Source organism: Equus przewalskii, chromosome 10, assembly GCF_037783145.1.
Source record: "Equus przewalskii isolate Varuska chromosome 10, EquPr2, whole genome shotgun sequence".
Classification (NCBI taxonomy): Eukaryota; Metazoa; Chordata; class Mammalia; order Perissodactyla; family Equidae; genus Equus; species Equus przewalskii.
The window spans coordinates 31,605,754-31,623,577 of NC_091840.1; the positions used below are offsets into that span (position 1 = coordinate 31,605,754).

Sequence of the window (17,824 nt, forward strand, 5' to 3'; positions counted from 1 at the left end):
AAACGATATTGATGAATTCGGCGTCTGACTTGTTCTCATGCAGCTAGCCTTGTAGGCAGCATTTGCCCAGGCTGGGTGTGGTCATTCTGAGTTGGAGACAAGGAAAGAGGAAGGCAGAGGGGCGAAAGGGAGCAAGACTCTTCAACTACATCACTAGCTTTCTAGCTGTGTCTGATGTGAAATTCGAAAAGGAAAAAGGAAAAAATTTGACTAAACACTTTTTATTTCTTTTTCCTCCATAAGGGAGATTTTGCATTTGCCTCCCCAGTTTGGAAAAGAAATAACAAAACAAAACAGATTTTCTCCATCATTTAAATAAAGTAGACCTTTATGTCTCTAAATACATCAAAGTTAGGAGTAAAAACATTACACATAAAGATATTTGTATGTTAGATCAGTAAGAGTGTTTGACAAATATAATTTCACTTCCTCTCAGCCTCACATCCTCTGTCTTTCTTCACGTTTTTTTCCAGATATTTTATACCCCCAGTTAGGACTCTTTTAGAAAGATGCCATCTCGGCTTTCCCATATTATATTTATCTAGAAGGGCCAACTTAGGATCTGTACGCACATGCTTATTTTCTATTTCTTGGAAGAAAACAAACTAGCTCTGAATTTAAGAGCACGCTCAGAAGTCATAATTCTTGAGGAAAGAAGCTATTTATTTATTTAAGGGAAATACAAAGGGCCCATTAGTTTTAGACACGAAATTTGTACTTGGTGGAATTCTCATGAATAAAAATTCATTTCACTAAATATTTTCTGGTAAAAATATGGTTTGCTTTTTGGGTGCAAAGTCCGCCATGTCTGTTCTTAAGAGTAAAGCCTGTGAGACTATTGGGGACAGATAAAGTGAACAAACTCTTTCACCAGAGGGGCGCTCGGTGTGGCGGTGAAATGCAATACTGGAGAGTAAACAAAGAGCATCGTATGGAAAAGAGCAAGTTTAAATTAATCTTGCTTTTCCAATTTGAAAACATGCTCATGGTTGTTAGTAACTCAGTCAAGACATTTAAATCATATATATACTTTTCTATCTTGACAGTGACCTTTTATAAGTGTGCAGTGGGGATAAGAAGATGAGCAAAGCGATGCTCCAGAAAGAGCATTCTAGGTAATTGAACATGAAATGTGTTGCCATCTGATAACATTAATAATACACAAACGCTACTTTATATCTAATACGCAGCTCATTTGGCCAGAGTCTAACTAAAGCACTCTATAAATGTTAGCATATGAATCCTGTTGCAAACCTACAAAGTAAGCAGCTTTATTTTAGCACATTTTGAAGTTATCTTTGCAGTAGTCATCTATTCTGTATAAGAAATTACCCCAAAACTTAGTAGCCTCAAACAACAAGTATCTACTATCTCACACAGTATCTGAAGGTCAGGAATCAGGAATGGCTTAGCTGGGAGGTTCTGGTTCAAGGTCCCTCGTGAAGTTGTAGTCAAGTTGTGGTCTGGGGCAGCAGTCATCCGAAGGCTTGACTGGGACTGGGAGAGCCACTTCTAAGGTGTCTATCTCACAATCCTGGCAAGTTAGTTTGGGTTGTTGAAAGGAAACCCCAATTCTCCACATGGGCCTCTCCACTGGGCTACTTGAGCATCTTCACAATATAGCAGCTGGCTTTCCCCAGATCCAGTGATCCAAGAAAGAGAGCAAGGTGGAAGCCATGATGCCTTTTATGACCTAGCCTCAGAATTCACCCACCATCATTTCCTCCACATTCTGTTCATTAGAAGCCAGTTACTAAGTACGGCCCCTACTCAGGGGGAGGGGAATTAGGCTCCACCCCTTGGAGGAGTACTAAAGAATTTGTGGACGTATTTTAAAACCACCATGACCCCCTATTTACAGATGGGGTATTTGAGACTCGATGGTGGCTTATCAGCTCAAGGTCACTGAGCTACTAGTAAGACCCTACTTGCCGGGCTGCAGGCCTTTATTTCCCCTCTGCTGTGCCAGCTCCCCACAAAGCAAAACAGAAAACCCCACCTTCCTCAAATCACTGCACACAGATCCCAAATCTGCCTCTTTAAAATGGCCAAGATCTTCTAAAAGCAGTAGGAGCCTGCACGTTTGGATATGGATGAAATGGACACTAGACGGGAAGGTAGAAGTCAGCTTTCCTCTGAATCAGCTCCGTGACCTTGAGAAAAAACTACTTCTCTCAGGGAAGGCTTCCTCCTTTGTAAAACAAGATGCGCCAGCTGAGCGGGTTCCAAACTTGGTTGCCCATCACAGTCCGCTGGCCTTACCTTAAACCTACGTGATCACAATCTCCAGGAACTTGTATAATTAAAAAGGTCCCTGGGTGTCTGATGGACTGTTACACAGACAGTAGGAACCGCTGGACTAGATTCTCATGCTTCCAGCTCTACCGTTATTTGAACTCCTCCCTTCTGACTGGATGCAGCCAAGTAAATCATTGGTTCTCAACCCTCACTACAATCATCAGGCGAATTTTTAAAAATATGATGCCTGAGGCCCTCCCCAGGCAAAATAAATCCAACATTCTGGGGTGGAGCCCAGAGATTATTACGGTTTGTTTGTTTTCATCAATATGTTTTAAAATAACTCTGTTCAGTCTTGGTCACACATTAGAATCACTTGGCAAGTTTTAAAAAGATCACTGCCCAGGCTGTCCCCCAGATCAATTAAATCAGACTCTCATGAGTGGAACGGAGCAGCAGCAACTTTCAAAGTTCCCAGATGACCATAGTGTATAGCTGCATTGACTTATGTTTGCCTCATTTGCGGTAATTCCAATGCTGCCTCACCCATAACAGATTATTCAGAAAAAACGATTATTTGGAAATCTTTGATGCCATGGTACTCGAAGAAAAAAATGCATTTGAAATGGAAGATATTAAAAATTTGAAATGGAAGATACTAAAAATTAAATGGAAGTGAGTTCTATTTCTGGCAATATGGCACACTAAATAACTTGAAATCCTCCCACTATAAACCATCTATGAATACTGGTCAAAATGCAATAAACACCCACTGAAATGAGCTTACGGGACAATAAGGACAGGCCCCCAGTGCCAGAAGCAAGAGGGAGTTGACTGGTAGCATGGTGAGCAAGTCAGCAGGAGCAGAGCCGGTCTCGGGCAGGTTTGCTGGCCTTGAAAGCCCAGAGTCTGAGCATCAAAAGGGAAAGGAGACGGTGTGTAGGCCTGTTCAAAATGGGGAGACGGAACTGAGACCCCCACAAAAAGCTGGAATCTTCAAAAGGGTGAATCATTATAGAAATAATGCACCGGAAAAAAGATCTCCCCAATGGCACAGGGAGACAAGAAAATATGACTGTCTTGGCATGAGTTGAGAGTGGAGAAAAAAGTCTTCACTGAGAATTTGGGACTACAGCCCAGCCTTCAGGTAAATTGGGGGCTGGAATTTACCCTACTTGTATAGTCCAGGAACTCCAAAGCTGAAAAATAAAGATAAAAATAGAGACCCAACACCAAACTACAAAACCTACGTGGACACAGCCCACCATAACCAAGATGTGGTAGACACAAATGTCTCAAGAACCTCAGATAAGGGCACTACCAGACAGACTATGAGTAAGCTTAAATTTGTTAAAGACATAAAATAACACTTGAAACTGTGAGAAAATAATATAACTATAAAAAAAGGTAGATCTGAAAGGGAACTACACAGAACTTCTAGAAATGGCATGTGAAAAGCTTGGTGGATGAGTTCCATGGCAGATTAGCCATAGCTGAAGAAGAAACCTGCAAATGGACCTGAGGAAATGGCCCAGGAAGCAGCACAGAGTGACAAGGTGAAGGAGAGTCTGAGAGAAAGGTTCGGAGTGCGTTGCCTAGAAGGAGAAGGTGCGTTATACATTTACGCGAGTACCAGAAGGAGAGTGTGGACAGAACGCAAGGCAGACAGGATGCACATAGGCGGTGGCTGAGAGTTCTCCAGATTTGATAAAAATACATGAATCCTGAGATTTGGGATGTACAATGACTCTTGAACCAGGTAAATAAAAAGAAATTCATGCCTGCACACAGTGTGGTGAGAATGCAGGAAGCCAGAGACAAAGAGAAAAATCTTAAAAACAGAAAGAAAAGACAGATTACCTACAAAGGAGTGACATTTAGGGTGAAAGCAAATGTCTCAACAATAAATAGAGAAAGAAGAAGACTTGACATAGCTAAAAAAAGGGCTGAGGGTAAAATAACTTTCCATCTAGAATTCTACACCCAGAGAAATCGTCAGTCAAGGATGAGACTAAACTAAGACAATTTCACATCGATAGAGAAAGCATGTCACTCACATAACCTCCCTGAGAAAACCACTAAAGGATATGTTTCAAGGAAAAGGGCTGGTACCTAGAAAAAAGGAAGAGTATGCTAGAAACAAAGGTAAACAAATTAGTAGACATGGGCAAATCTAAACAATGACTGTGTAGATCTAAATGACAATGGTGATTAAATTTACGGGTACAAACACCAGATGGATCTAAAATAACACGCAACCATAACATGGAGGAGGGAGGGTGTAATTGAAATGGAATCATTCTTAGCTTATTGTACAGTTTTAGGGGAGATGGGTCAAGTGTACGCTTAAAAATTGCAGTCATTAAGAAGAGAAATAGAACTTACAACTTCTAAATGAGGTAAAGAGGAAGGAGAAACAAAGAATTCTTGATCAATTCCATAGAAGAGAAGAAAGGAAGGGAACAAAAAATTCAGAGAAAGTAGAATAAATAAAAGGTGCAAAATGAGACTAAAGACATAAATTCCAAAATGTCAGAAATCAGTAGATCAGTAGGCTCTCATACACTGTGACTGGGAGTACAAATTGGAACAGCACTTCAGAAAACGGTTTAGCATTATCTTGTCAAGTGTTACATTCACATACCTTATAACCAGTAATCACTCCAAAGAGAAATTCTTGCTCCCTTACACCAGAAGACAAGAATGTTCATTACAGCACTGCTCCCTAACAGCAAAAAATTGGAACAACTCAAAAACAACTCAAATTGGAGTAACTCAAAGGCCTATGACAAGAGAATGGACAAACTAAACTGTGTCATGGTCACACCATGGAATATTATATAGCTATGAAAAATAATGAACTACAGCCAGATGCAGCAAACTAGTTGAATCTTAATAATACCATGTTGAGGGGCTGGCCCGGTGGCGCAGTGGTTAAGTTTGCATGTTCTGCTTCTCAGCGGCCTGGCTTCGCCGGTTTGGATCCAGGTGAGGACACGGCACCGCTTGGCAAAAGCCATGCTGTGGTAGGCATCCCACGTATCAAGTAGAGGAAGATGGGCACGGATGTTAGCTCAGGGCCAGTCTTCCTCAGCAAAAAGAGGAGGATTGGCAGTAGTTAGCTCAGGGCTAATCTTCCTCAAAAAAATTAATAATAATAATAATAACATGTTAAGTAAAAAATGTAAACCTTAGAAATTTTTCATAAAATTTTAAGGTAAGTATGTGATAAAAATTTGATAAAACTTTTTAAAAAGCAAAAGAATAATATAAGTTTGAGATTTGTGGTTACTTCAAATGGGGGTACAGGAAGGGGAGGAGCATGTAGGTAGTTGTAAGTCATTATTACTATTTTAGTTCTCTAGTTGAATAGTAGGTTTACAGGTGTTCATATTATCAAAAAATAAAATAAGGCCATGAATATACCTAATGGTGACAGTATGTATACCTGAGATTGTGGTTATTATATATTTGTGACCCTAAGTTTCATTATAGATATCAGCAATCACATTAAATGTAAATGGACTAAACTTACTGGCCAATCAAATAAATAAATGAACAAGATCTAGCTATAGGCTGTTTACAAGAGACCGACCTAAAACCTAAAGACACAGAAAGGTTGCAAGTAAAAGGATGAAGAACGACATGCAAGCAAATGCTAACTAGAAGTTGGAGCAGTTGTATTTATTGCAGGCAAAGTAGACTTTAAAGCAAAAAGTCTAAAGATGTCTGGGGTTAAAGATAATCTGTGTAAATATTGAAGAAATAATTCATTAGGAAAACATAACAAATGTAAGCTTGTATGCAGCTAATAACTTCAAAATACATAAAGCAAAGAGTAAGAGAAATAAAACATAAAAAATAGAAAAGTGCACAGTCATAGTAGGAGATTTTAACAGCCCTTCTTGATGTACCTTATCACATACTTTTAAAATATAGAGAGCAAAATTTGAGAGATTTACAGGAGAAATTGGCAAATTCAGTCATATAAAGAGATTTTAATATATCATTATAAAAAGTGATAGATCAAGTGGACAAAATATTACAGAAAATCTGGATAACATAATTAATAAGCTTGATTTAATAGACCCATGTGGAATGCTACATTTAACAATCAAGTCACAGATATTCTTTTCAAAACCACATGGAATATTTATAAAAATTGACCATTTACCAAAGCAACGTTCAACAAATAACAAAGAGCTTCATACAGACCACCTTTTCTGACCCTAATTCAGTTAAACTAGACATAAATAACCAAAAAATCAAATTAAAATTATTATGTTTAGAAATATAAAAATATATGTGTATTGAACCAAAGAAGAAATCATACTTGAAATCTAAATATTCTTTGCCTGGGATGATAAAAAGTCTATATATCCTGTGGAATGTAGTTGGAGTGGTACCCAGAGTGAAATGCTTACACTCAAATGTTAAAATCAGAAAACAGAAGACTGAAAAGTGATTACTTAAGCCATCAATTCAAGAAATTTTATAAAAGGCAACAAGTAAACCCAAAGAGACAGAAGGAAGAAAATAACATAAGGTATATATCAATAATACGCAATACACATTATATCCTTACATATGATATACTTACGTATTATATATATTCTTGCATATAAGAATATAATATATAATAAGATATAAAAGCAAAAATTAATGAAACAGTGAGAAATAGTGTTAATCAGACTAAAAACTGATTCTTTGAAAACACTGGTACAAAGTAGAAAGAAACATGGTTAAAACAGAGGAGATCTCTGCCACCACTGATCCAGAAAAGAGAAGATACACACACAATAATACTTGGAATAAAAAAACAGACTTTACTGAGATGCAGCAGAGATTAAAATACACGAAGAGAAAAACTATGAAGAGCATTTTGTTAATAAATTTGAAAACCTAGATGGTATGGATAATTTCCTTGAAAAATATAATGTGTAAGAATAGATTCAAGAAGAATATAAAACCTAAAGAGATCCATAGCCATTAAAAAAATGGAATCACATCCGAAAAAATAAATAAATAAATAAATTCCTTCCTGGACACTCTAAAAAACCCACAAACAAACAAACAAAAAATGGAATCAGTAGTTAAAAATCAACCTAGGAAATGTTTATCCCAGACCCAGCCACTTTACCGGCAAGCTCTACCCAACATTCAAGGAACACATAATTCCAATTTTATACACACTGTTCCAGAAAATGGAAAAAGAAGGAACATTTACCAGTTCATTTTATGAGGCCAGTATAAAGGACAAAGGCAATACAAGAAGGGAAAATTGCAGTCACTTTGACTTATGGACATGGATAAAAAATCCTACAATGAAATTAGATGTTGACCTTCACTCATTCATTCATCCTTTCGTTCGTTCAACAAATATTCACTGAGTGCCAATCACATACCAATAGGCACTGTGCTAATACATGGAGAGCAGAAATGGACGGGAGCTTATGGCTTAGTGGAGATGAGCAATAAAGCCAATGATGACACAGGGTAAGGTACGCAGAGGACATTCTGGCAGGATAACACTGCATACCAAGGGGGATCAGACCTGGTCACAGAGGTCAGGGAAAGCTTTCCAAACACATGGAGTTAGCATGGGTGTGGGAGGAATGTTTAAGATGCTATCGCAGGAGCTCAAGAGGGAGATGTGGGATGCCGTAGCAGGAAGGATGAATTTGAGAGATATTTAGAAAGTGAAACCCACAGACCTTTATGATGAATGGCACATGGGAAGGTGTCAACCTGGAGAGGGGTCACCTTTGTCTCTAGGATGCCTGGGGTTCTGTTCACCGGTAAAGGGGAGCTTAAAAGAAGTTCAGATTTAGGGGAAAAAAGCATGCCTGTGGTGTTGGACATGTTGAGTCGGGAGTCCTTCAGGAAGGGTAGGTGGAGATATTGAATAAGAAATTATCCAGAGCCTGGAGCTCCGGGGCAGTCAGGCTGGAGACTTCAATTTGAGTGGCATCAACATGTAGGTGGTATTTAAACCTATCCTTCCGGAGAGCTCATCCAGGGAGCATGTGCAGCTGCAGAAGAGAATGAATACCAGTATGGAAAGGAAAGGCAGAGGAGGAGTCAGGGCAAAGAGACAAAAAAAAAAAAAAAATGGCTGGAGAGTTAAGAGGAAAACTAGGATGTGGGCATCAAGGATGCCAAGGGGAAAATGAATGGCAAGATGGGAGTGTCCAACAGTGTCACGGGCTGTGGAGACTTTAAGAGGGTGGAGGGGGGCCGGCTCCGTGGCCGAGTGGTTAAGTTCGTGTGCTCTGCTGCGGCGGCCCAGGGTTCGGATCCTGGGCACGGACATGGCACCGCTCATCAGGCCACGTTGAGGCGGCGTCCCACATCCCACAACTAGAAGGACCTGCAACTAAGATATACAACTGTGTACAGGCGGGGTTTGGGGAGATAAAGCAGAAAAAAAAAAAAAAGATTGGCAACAGTTGTTAGCCCAGGTGCCAATCTTTAAGGGAAAAAAAAAAAGAGGGTGGAGGACTGACACGGTGCTGCTGGAATTCTCCTGACCCAGGGGCTACATTAAGTGTGTGAGCTGGAGAAGAAATGCATAATAATAATAAACTGTCACAAATAACAGTGCAAACGGGCAGCAAAGAGCGAACTGTTAGGGACAATGAGACTCTTTTGCACCCTGGTTATGGTGGTGGTTACTTGACTCTATGCATTTGTCAAAACTCATAGAATCATAGCCCAAGAAGAGTAAATGTTCCTACGTATAAATTAAAAATAAATAAGTAAAACAATGTGGTGATGGAGCTTTAAGATCTAGCTCTCTCTGTCACCGACCTTGTACTGGCAGCGCTAGCCCCTGTCAGGGTTCAGTTCAGTTCAGTGTCAGCTTGTGTAGGTCTGCCACAGGGAACAAGGGCACCCCACTCTCACCTTGTGAAGGACAGAAGAAATATGCATGCAGCAAAGCCAAAGGGCACGGGACTGAGGGCCAGAGCCCCTCTTAGGAACTGACTGGAGCGGGTGGGGTAAGCCTGGGTCCTCCAGGGCACTGATGTAAAATGAGGCTGGATCAGCAAAGGCCTTTCTACCTGTAACGGTCTGTAGTTATAGTGTAAAAATCCCAAACACAATCCAATTAGCTCTGTTGTCTGCATTTTGTTATTGAGAATAAACACAATAAACAATTACCGTAATAACAACGGGCTCTTCAACACAGGAGACCCCAGATGATTTGGGAAGCAGCTTGGAGTGATGGAAAACGCTTGGGTTGGTGGTTCAGAGATTTAAAGTGCCTCCTAAAAATCACACGAAGTAATGACTGATAATAAGCACGCCCCATATAGGTTTGCAGTTCACTTCTATTCCTCCCCTCACCCCATCAATCCTCTCAGGGAAGAATTAGCCCAAATTAGGAGACAGGGAGATTAAGTCTGGTCACCCAAGGCTGTGGCTGGTGTTGGGATTTTCCAAATATTCCACTTTTCCAAGACCCACAGTGGATTTGGTACAGGTTTGGTGTTGAGTGTATTCCATTGTGCCCTAATCCTATGAAAATTAATGGAAAAGTGTTAATTAGGCATCAATTCATGCTTAACATTGATCTGAGTATTTGATGAACCACAACTTTATGTTGCCCCTCATGCCATATTAACACAATTTATTGTAATAATTTAAAACAATAAGGATAATTGTATCCTTATTGCTTTAAATACCCCATAAATTGAATCCAGCCTGAATCTGGCCAGCCTGGAATCTGCTGGAGAAGTGTGCCATGCCTGTGGGAAGCTACAAACACCGTCTTTTGGAGTTTTCAGTGCCTGAAGCGCTGAAACCAGCATTTATTAAGCACCTATTGTGTGCCAGGACCTGTGCTGTACCACACTGCTCCTAAGGTGGCGGGGCTGAGTGTGTCTGAAGCAGCCCGCTACCCTCACTCACCTCTCCAGATGTCGGGGGGTCTCCGCTATTTAAATCCCATGCATTTTGCTATCTCGGCATAAAATTAATAAAAATATATAACGAACGGGTTGGAGAGGGGTTTCCTGAAATAACCACCCTTCCGAGCCATCCCAGAGACGCTCCAAAACTATTTCTCGCAATATACAAAAATTTGCTCTGAACCCCAATTATTTGACCTTGACCCCTATAAACTCATTTTATTATATTTTTTAAACGCCGTACGATTAACGCGGAAACCCCTTCTTCGGCACTTTCTCACCACTGGAATCGAGTCAGTTTCTCCAAGTTCCAAAATAACCTTTCCCGGGCACGGATTCGTACCTCTGCCGGGGAAGGGCGGGGAGCGGCGCAAGACGTGCCGGTGTGGAGCGAGAGCCAGACAGAACTTCCAGCGCGAAGGGAAAATAAAACTTGTGGCTGGTGTTTGTGCGAGAGGGTCTCCGCAATCCTGAAGCCCCCCGATCCTGGGGGGGGTCTCGGGGGCCGCCCGAGGAGCGCCTGGGTTTGGGTTTGATCCCGACGTCCTTGACCTAAATTTCTGCGCGGTGGCTGGAAAAAGGGCGCAGAGCCGGGCGGGCGGCTGGTGCCATCCGCGGATCTCGGCAGCCGGGGCCGGCGAACTTGAATGGAGAGGCCGGACTAGAGCGGGTGGGGGGCGTCTTCTCCCCTGACCGAGCGAGGAGCGGCGGCGAGCTGCCCGCGCCTCCCCCTCCCTCGATCCACCCGCCCCCCGCCGCCCATGTGATCCAGGGAAGTCGGGGTGCGCTCCCCCTCGCCCGGCTCCCGGCCCGCCAGGAGGCGGGGCCCCCTCTGGCCGCGGGGTTCGCGCGCCGCCCCCGTGGGTCCGGCCGCGGGGGGCCGAGTGTACGCGCGCGGGCAGGAGGGGGCCGCACCGGGGTGCGTGACGTCACCGGCATTGGTTACACGACGTTCTAGAACTCCGCCCCACGTGCGCCGGGGAGGAGGGGGAGGAGGAGGAGGAGATGGGGGTGGGGAGGAGGAGGGGGAGAGGTGGGGATGGGCCGGGGGGGCGGGGACGGGGGGTGTGCGAGCAGCGGGGCTGAGCTAAGCCGAGCCCACGTGTGACGGCTCTCGCCGCTGCCCCGGCTCCGCCGCTCGCAGAGAGATTCGGAGGAGCCCGGGCGGGGGGGAGGAGGAGGGGGAGGAGGGAGCGGGAGATCTCGGGGCTCGGAGCCGGCCGCCGCTCCGCTCGGATCGCTGTGGGGCTCGGTTTTTTGGGGGTGGGGGGGCGGGGGGGCTCAGATATGGAGGCAAATGGGAGCCAAGGCACCTCGGGCAGCGCCAACGACTCCCAGCACGACCCCGGGTAAGTTTCCAGCCGCTGCCCACCGCGCCGCCTCGGGCTCGCTCTCCTTGCAGCGGCGGGGACGGCGGTGCGCGGAGCCGGGCATCTCCCGCGCCCCCCCCGCCCCTCCCGCGCGCCCCCCCCGTGGAAGTTACACACCTTTGGATTCCATTTCGCCGTCACCTTCTCCCCCACCCCACCTCCCGGCTCTCGCTCGCTCGCTCCCCCCCGCTTTCCTTTTAGCTTTTGTAAGTTACACGTCAAAATGGCCGATCTGACATCGGTGCTCACTTCTGTTATGTTTTCTCCCTCTAGTAAAATGTTTATCGGTGGACTGAGCTGGCAGACCTCACCAGGTAAGGGAGGGAGGGGGGGACGCCTGGGTCCCCCCCTTCTTGGCTTCTTTATTGCTCTTTGTTATCCCGGTGTAGGAGCCCCCCCCCCGCCATTGGCTCCCCACTTCTCCTGTGCAAGGTTATTTTTTTAAATAGCAAATCCTTTCTGAGCCCTCTACGCGACCTCTGTTGCCGAATTTCCCCCGCGTGTGCAAAAAATGCAAAAACAAAACAGAATAACAACAGAAAACTACTTTTGGTTTTTGTCCTTGATCAAAATTTGCATTGCTTTTTTTTTTTCTCCACACCTTCTCCCTCCCCCTCCCCCCCATCTCTCTCTTTCTCTCTCTACAGATAGCCTTAGAGACTATTTTAGCAAATTCGGAGAAATTAGAGAATGTATGGTCATGAGAGATCCCACTACGAAACGCTCCAGGTAAACCATCTCCTTCTGGATTTTGTCTTTATTTTAGAAGAAAGTTTAAGTGTTATTTTTGGAGGTGTCTTCGGAAGTAGCTAAGCGGATTTAGAATGGGGCTCAGGCATGTGGCTGGTTTCGAACGTCGCTCTATTCCACCCCCCGCCCCCATCACCCCAAAGGTTATTGTCAATTGGGGCTGAACTCTGGATACAGAGATGCCCATCTCTCCGCTTTAAGTCATTTTCCCGTCGCTTCTTTTTCTCCTGATTGAAATGACATTCAGCTTCATTCACTTTCCACTGTTTTTCTACTGTAGTTGTTTTTTTCATGTCTGCTTCCCCCACACTCCCAGCTCCCCAAACTCTTTAAGCCCCTCTTAGGAAGCTGGATGAATCTCTTCTAAGTGCCAGGTTTCCTTCGAAATAAAACAAAGCGTTAAGAAAGGGAAGGGGAGGAGGAGGAGAGGAAACTGAGGTGGCGAAAGAGTGGAGACACCAGCATTTTCCAAGTTACCTCCACCCGCCCTGCCCCCGTTCCACTTCCCCCATTAACCTTGATGTGTTTTCTGGCGAGGCGGAGGGCTCTGGGCAGGAGGGGAATTGGGGGAGGGCGGTGGGGGCTGAGGGGGCGTGGGGGCAACTTTTGCTCTCCGTTCTGCATTAGGGCGCACTCCGTGTTGCTTTCAATGGTGTCACATTTTCTTGTTTGTTTTTCTCCCTCTTTGTCTCATTTCAGAGGCTTCGGTTTCGTCACGTTCGCAGACCCAGCAAGTGTAGATAAAGTATTAGGTCAGCCTCACCATGAGTTAGATTCCAAGACGGTAGGTCGCTTTTCGTTGTTGTTGTTGTTCGCCCCTTTTCAGGAGCGATCTGGGCACTGACAGCCCTATTTAAAGGGACAGTGTCTTCTTTTGCTTCTGTGCTGAGAACCGGGTACTTTTCAGCAGAGCTTGAGGGTTGGCGCTAAAGTTTGCTGCGACGCTCGGGTTCGGGGTTTCTTTTTAGAGCCTGTCCCACTTCGGCGGCTCCAGATGCTGCCAAGCGTGGGCTTGGGGGGAGGGGTCGGCTTGGGGGGAGGCTATCTTCCGGGCTAAGGGACCATGCAGAGAAACTCAGAGAGTTTCCACCACAGAGCAAATGCAACTTTTCTTTGTCAGACGAGCACAGCATGCGTTACCGACCTTGGCTGTGGGAATTGGCTTATAGGAGGCACAGCCTGCTTCCCCGCCGGCCGAGGGGGACAGGGGGCGGGAGGGAGGCGAGGGGGCGCTCATCGCAGGTCCAGGCAACAGGTCCCTCTTGGGGAGCTTGGGATTTGGAATGCTGTTTGAAAGGGGAAGGAGACATCCCAGAGCCAGGCTGGGCATCCAGTGGGTGACTCCAGATGGCCTGAAATCTAAGGCTGATAAGGCCTTGGGTTTCCGAGTGATTTGTTTTTCCTTTTCTTTCTCAGATCCTTTCTGTTGAGTGTGGGTGCTTTTATAGCGTCAGAAGGTTTTAAAGTCCAGTCTTGAGGGGAGAAAAGTCTCTGGGTAGAGGTCACAAGAGTGTTAGTATATAATAATATGTTTAATGAGGTGTGGGGGGGGGGAGTTTGCAATGTTTTATTTAGACCCCTGTGTTGGCTTCCTGCCTCTGCTCCCTTCTCTTTATGCTTACTAGAATTTCCCCTCGGTTTTTGTAGAGTCCCTCAATCGGGGGCCCTGAGGTGACACTGGGATGCAGGGCTGGGCTGCTTGGGACTTCGTTCTGTGGGGTAATGGGACAGGCACGGGGTCAGGTTCTAGTCCCAGCTGCCTGGTACAAACCTGGGCAAGTTGTTCTCTCCCCTGGGCCTCGGTTTCCTCTTCTGTAAACTGAAGGAGTGGGACGAGGTGATCTTCCACGTCCCTTTTGGCTTTAACATTGAGTGGAAGAGAAGAAAAGAAAAGAGAAACCTGGCCACCTCTGGGACGCTTGGATTGCTTTTGCAAATTCACCCTCCTTCTCTGATCAGAGGTCAGGTGTGTGTCCCCCAGCCCCCAAGAAAAGACCCCACACACTCTAAGTTGCTTTATTAATTGTCCTGGACTTAATCATAGCTTGCAGCCCAGCCTTTTTGCACTTTCAGATAATTCCATTTCAGGGACAGCCATTTGTAGGGTGATAAAGGCTGTCTGAAGAATTTTCTTCTCCTTGATTTCTTGGCTAGACATTTCAAAAAGCTAGTAAAATTAGAGGAAAAATATTTCAAGGCAAATCTGGGAATGTATGATCCCCCCCAACTCCCCACCCTAGGTAGGAGAAATAGTATTTGATTTCTGTAGTGGCTGGTGGGTCCTCTCCTTCAGTATCAGGTGCAAAGCCTGCACTTTTCCCTCCCTAATTGTTTGTAGACGTGTTTTGGTCACTATTCTTTAGTATAACCTAGCTTTTGACTTTGTTTCAACGTTCAGTGCAGGAGGCAGAAGCGGTTGGTTTATTGACATGGAAACGAGGATCTTGTTTACCGTTACCTTAAAAGCTTTGTTTAGGTAACGGCCATTCACATCCAAAATAGTACCCTAGTCTATTCCTAGAGGATTTGTAGCTACAGTAAGTAGAGCTGTACCTAACTAACTAATGTTTTAATTTTTGGTAGTTTTCTTTTTTGTTCCTTTTTAAAAAATAGTTCACAGGGATGTGCAAAAGGTTGGGATTTGCCATACTCCTCTTGACCCATCCCCTCCTTCGGAGATCTCAGCGTGTAAACTTTACAGGCACCAACGAACGCTCATTGTGGTGTAACACGCTGTTACCGCAACACACAATACAGGAGTTCTGAATTGGCTTTGAGTTTTGGAATTTTAGATATATTTTTTTAAGCGCTCTGCTGTCTTCACTGCTCCCTACCCCCTCCCTCACCTTTTACCGCACAAACAAGATGACTTATTATTGCAATTGTGTGCTGGTCCGCTAAAAAAAATACTTTGGGGGAGTGTTTATGAAAAGACGGATCTGTCTTACTTTTGGTCAACAGAATGGAAAATCCACACCTGTTGTATTTCTCTTGTAGACAGCTCTAGTCACTGCTGGATACACCTGTAGATGTGGTAATGTTAATCTTGATGAAAGGGTAGTTTTCTAGATCAGAGATTTTTGTCTATTTTAGTTTTTGAAAAGTAATCTCTCATTTCTCAGGCGATGTTTAATGGTAGAAAACATGCTGCAGACTTTTGTTTGGTCTTTAAACTACGTTAGTAAAAGTGGTGAATTTTTGTATGCCTTACCGGCTGGGGTCCTAAAGGATGTGGGTCTGGGGACAGGAACTAACTTTGATCTCCCTTTTCTCCCCTCTGTGTTTTTTCCCAAAGCGTCACTCCCCTTTTTTTCCCTCCGTGGCAGAACTGAAAACAAAGTTCAGATTTACATTTTTAAAGGGGAGAATTTTAATATGAAAACCAAAACCTAGAAATAAATAACTTGTAGCAATATTCACGCCACTCTCCTGCTGCATTTTACCCAAAGATCTGTGACATTTAGAAATCTAATGAAAACCAACAATGGGAATTTTTTTTTATTCCTTCCCTCCCCGTATTATCTCCAACAACTTTCTCCCCCTCAGGTCAGCCTATTAGATTCAGATGTTGCTGTGGGAATTGTTTTGAGTTTCAAAGCCAATCCCTGATTGAGAATGATGTGATCTGGGCTAGAGGATGTTTTTTCCTTTCAGATTGGGTTTGGGGTAGGGGGAGTACCCTAATTGTTACATTAAATTCTGACTTCTTTTTTGCAGTATTTTTTTTTTTTTAAACTCTGTTCCTGTGATGGCCTTATTTCTAATTTGGGTTTAGGTTGCTCATAGATTTTTACCCCCTTGTGGTTTTTAAAATCCAAGTGGGTTTAGCTCATGTATTTCCTTTTATTTTAATTTTATTATTTTTTTTTAAGAAACAAGTTACGTTCCATAGTTTTGGACACCTGCTTTCTTTTGAGGTATAACTACAGAACGAACTGTCCTTTTGATTAATCTTAGGTAACTTTACTTTGGCTAAAGCGAGTGAATTAATTCAAGCAGAACGTTGTGTTGGATGCCTATGGGGAATTTTAGGATGTTCTTGATTTAAAAACTTTTGATATCTCTTTCCCCACCTGTGTGGTTTAGTTATCAAAGGGGGGGCGGGGGGAACTACCATCTAGTTACGTACGGCTGGAAGATCCTTTTTTTTTTTTTTTTGAGGAAGATTAGCCCTGAGCTAACATCTGCTGCCAATCCTCCTCTTTTTTGCTGAGAAAGACTGGCCCTGAGCTAACATCCATGCCCATCTTCCTCTGCTTTATATATGGGACGCTTACCATGGCATGGCTTGACAAGCGGTGCATAGGGCCACACCTGGGATCCCAATCCGCGAACCCTGGGCCACTGAAGTAGCATGTGCTAACTTTGCTGCGCCACTGGGCCGGCCCTGGAAGATTCTTACATTTAATTTTCAGGTTATGACTTTTTTCAATGATGATTTTTTCCCCTCTTTTCTCACAGCTATGCATCACAAATTAGATGCAAGACCATTTAATATTTAGTGTCCAGAAGAGAAGCCCTTGTCTAAATAAGAACTCATGAGATCTGGCTTATTAAGAGTATACATTGAAATACATGGTAGGCCATTTCAGAAAGGCAAGCTATATTTGTTACATTTTGGGAGGGACAGTTAAAGTTTAGATCAAAGTATAAGGAACTTTTGAATTGCCCAAGAAGTTACTAAAAGCTGGGTGATAAGCCTGAGAAATGAGTGATTAATAATTAGGTGATTAATCATATTCTTCTTCTCTCCTTAAAGTACTGCAGTTGATTCCCATTTTTCCATTTTTTCCCCCAGATTGACCCCAAAGTTGCATTTCCTCGTCGAGCGCAACCCAAGGTAAGTGGGAGAATCACTAATAGGATTTTAGCTCTCAGAGATGGTTGCCAAGGATTTCCAGTTTCAAACAGAGTGCTGGCAATGAAGCGTTGAACCTGGTGCACGCCGTTCCTTCAGGGTATCAGCGTGTGGCTGTGAGAGTCCAAGCCAGGCAAGGAGCTCTGGGAGATAACCTCGCGTCTGCAAGTTAGCCGTCCCGAGGTGGGTTCTGAGCATGCGACAGCGGGCAGGGACAAGCCTGATCCTTAGTGGGAGGACATGGCTCCGTCTGTTGTAGTATTTATGCAAGTGTTCTGTTTTTTAAGCCTTGTGGAGATCATATCATGAAAAGTTGGACATTTCCATGTGCCTTTTTTTGAAGAGTACTCTTTTGAGGCCTTACAACCTGGAGTTTATGGAGAGGAGTAGAATTTAAGTAAACAGCTCGTCCTTTCTTGAAAAAACAACTTTGTAGCCCCTTAAAGCCCTAAATCTGACAGAGGAAGCAGTGGATGTCTTGGTTTCAGGTTGGTTAGATACGTTAGGGCACGCTTGAAACCAGCAGTGCTGTTGGCTCTGTGCAAGTGCTGGTGTCTGGGCGGAGAAAGTTCAGAAAATGTTGTAACTGGGCATGAGTTGTGCTACAAGACTGACTTACAGGATTCAGATAGGCCTTCACTTTTTAAGAAGTGTGTAGCTAACATAGTTTTCACCCTGCTTGCCAGGTGTGGCTA

At 44.0% G+C, this 17,824-nt stretch overlaps 1 protein-coding gene and 1 long non-coding RNA gene across 24 annotated transcripts in view; one reads left to right on the top strand and one right to left on the bottom strand.

Annotated features, from left to right (window-relative positions):
• Positions 1-10,898, bottom strand: part of LOC139073929 (uncharacterized) — a 38,999-nt gene extending 28,101 nt beyond the window's left edge. Inside the window, exons 1-2 of the long non-coding RNA XR_011523120.1 lie at positions 10,495-10,898; positions 9,403-9,509 (exon numbers count right to left, since the gene is read on the bottom strand). This is a non-coding gene — a long non-coding RNA (uncharacterized lncRNA). The remainder of the gene's footprint in view (positions 1-9,402; positions 9,510-10,494) is intronic.
• Positions 10,899-11,149: 251 nt separating this feature from the next.
• The window catches only part of MSI2 (musashi RNA binding protein 2), a 386,410-nt gene continuing 379,735 nt past the window's right edge, over positions 11,150-17,824 (top strand). For 17 of the 23 annotated variants that reach the window (XR_011523121.1, XR_011523122.1, XM_070560808.1 and 14 more), the window contains exons 1-5: positions 11,242-11,500; positions 11,795-11,835; positions 12,169-12,250; positions 12,971-13,055; positions 17,070-17,111. Coding sequence is in view for 21 of the 23 variants with exons in the window: in XM_070560808.1 (XP_070416909.1) it covers positions 11,439-11,500; positions 11,795-11,835; positions 12,169-12,250; positions 12,971-13,055; positions 17,070-17,111 (312 nt within the window). In the remaining 2 variants the exon portion in view is untranslated. Of the gene's footprint in view, positions 11,501-11,794; positions 11,836-12,168; positions 12,251-12,970; positions 13,056-17,069; positions 17,112-17,824 lie in introns of all 23 variants that reach the window. The other 6 variants (XM_070560812.1, XM_070560813.1, XM_070560806.1 and 3 more) reach the window with 5 other exon arrangements.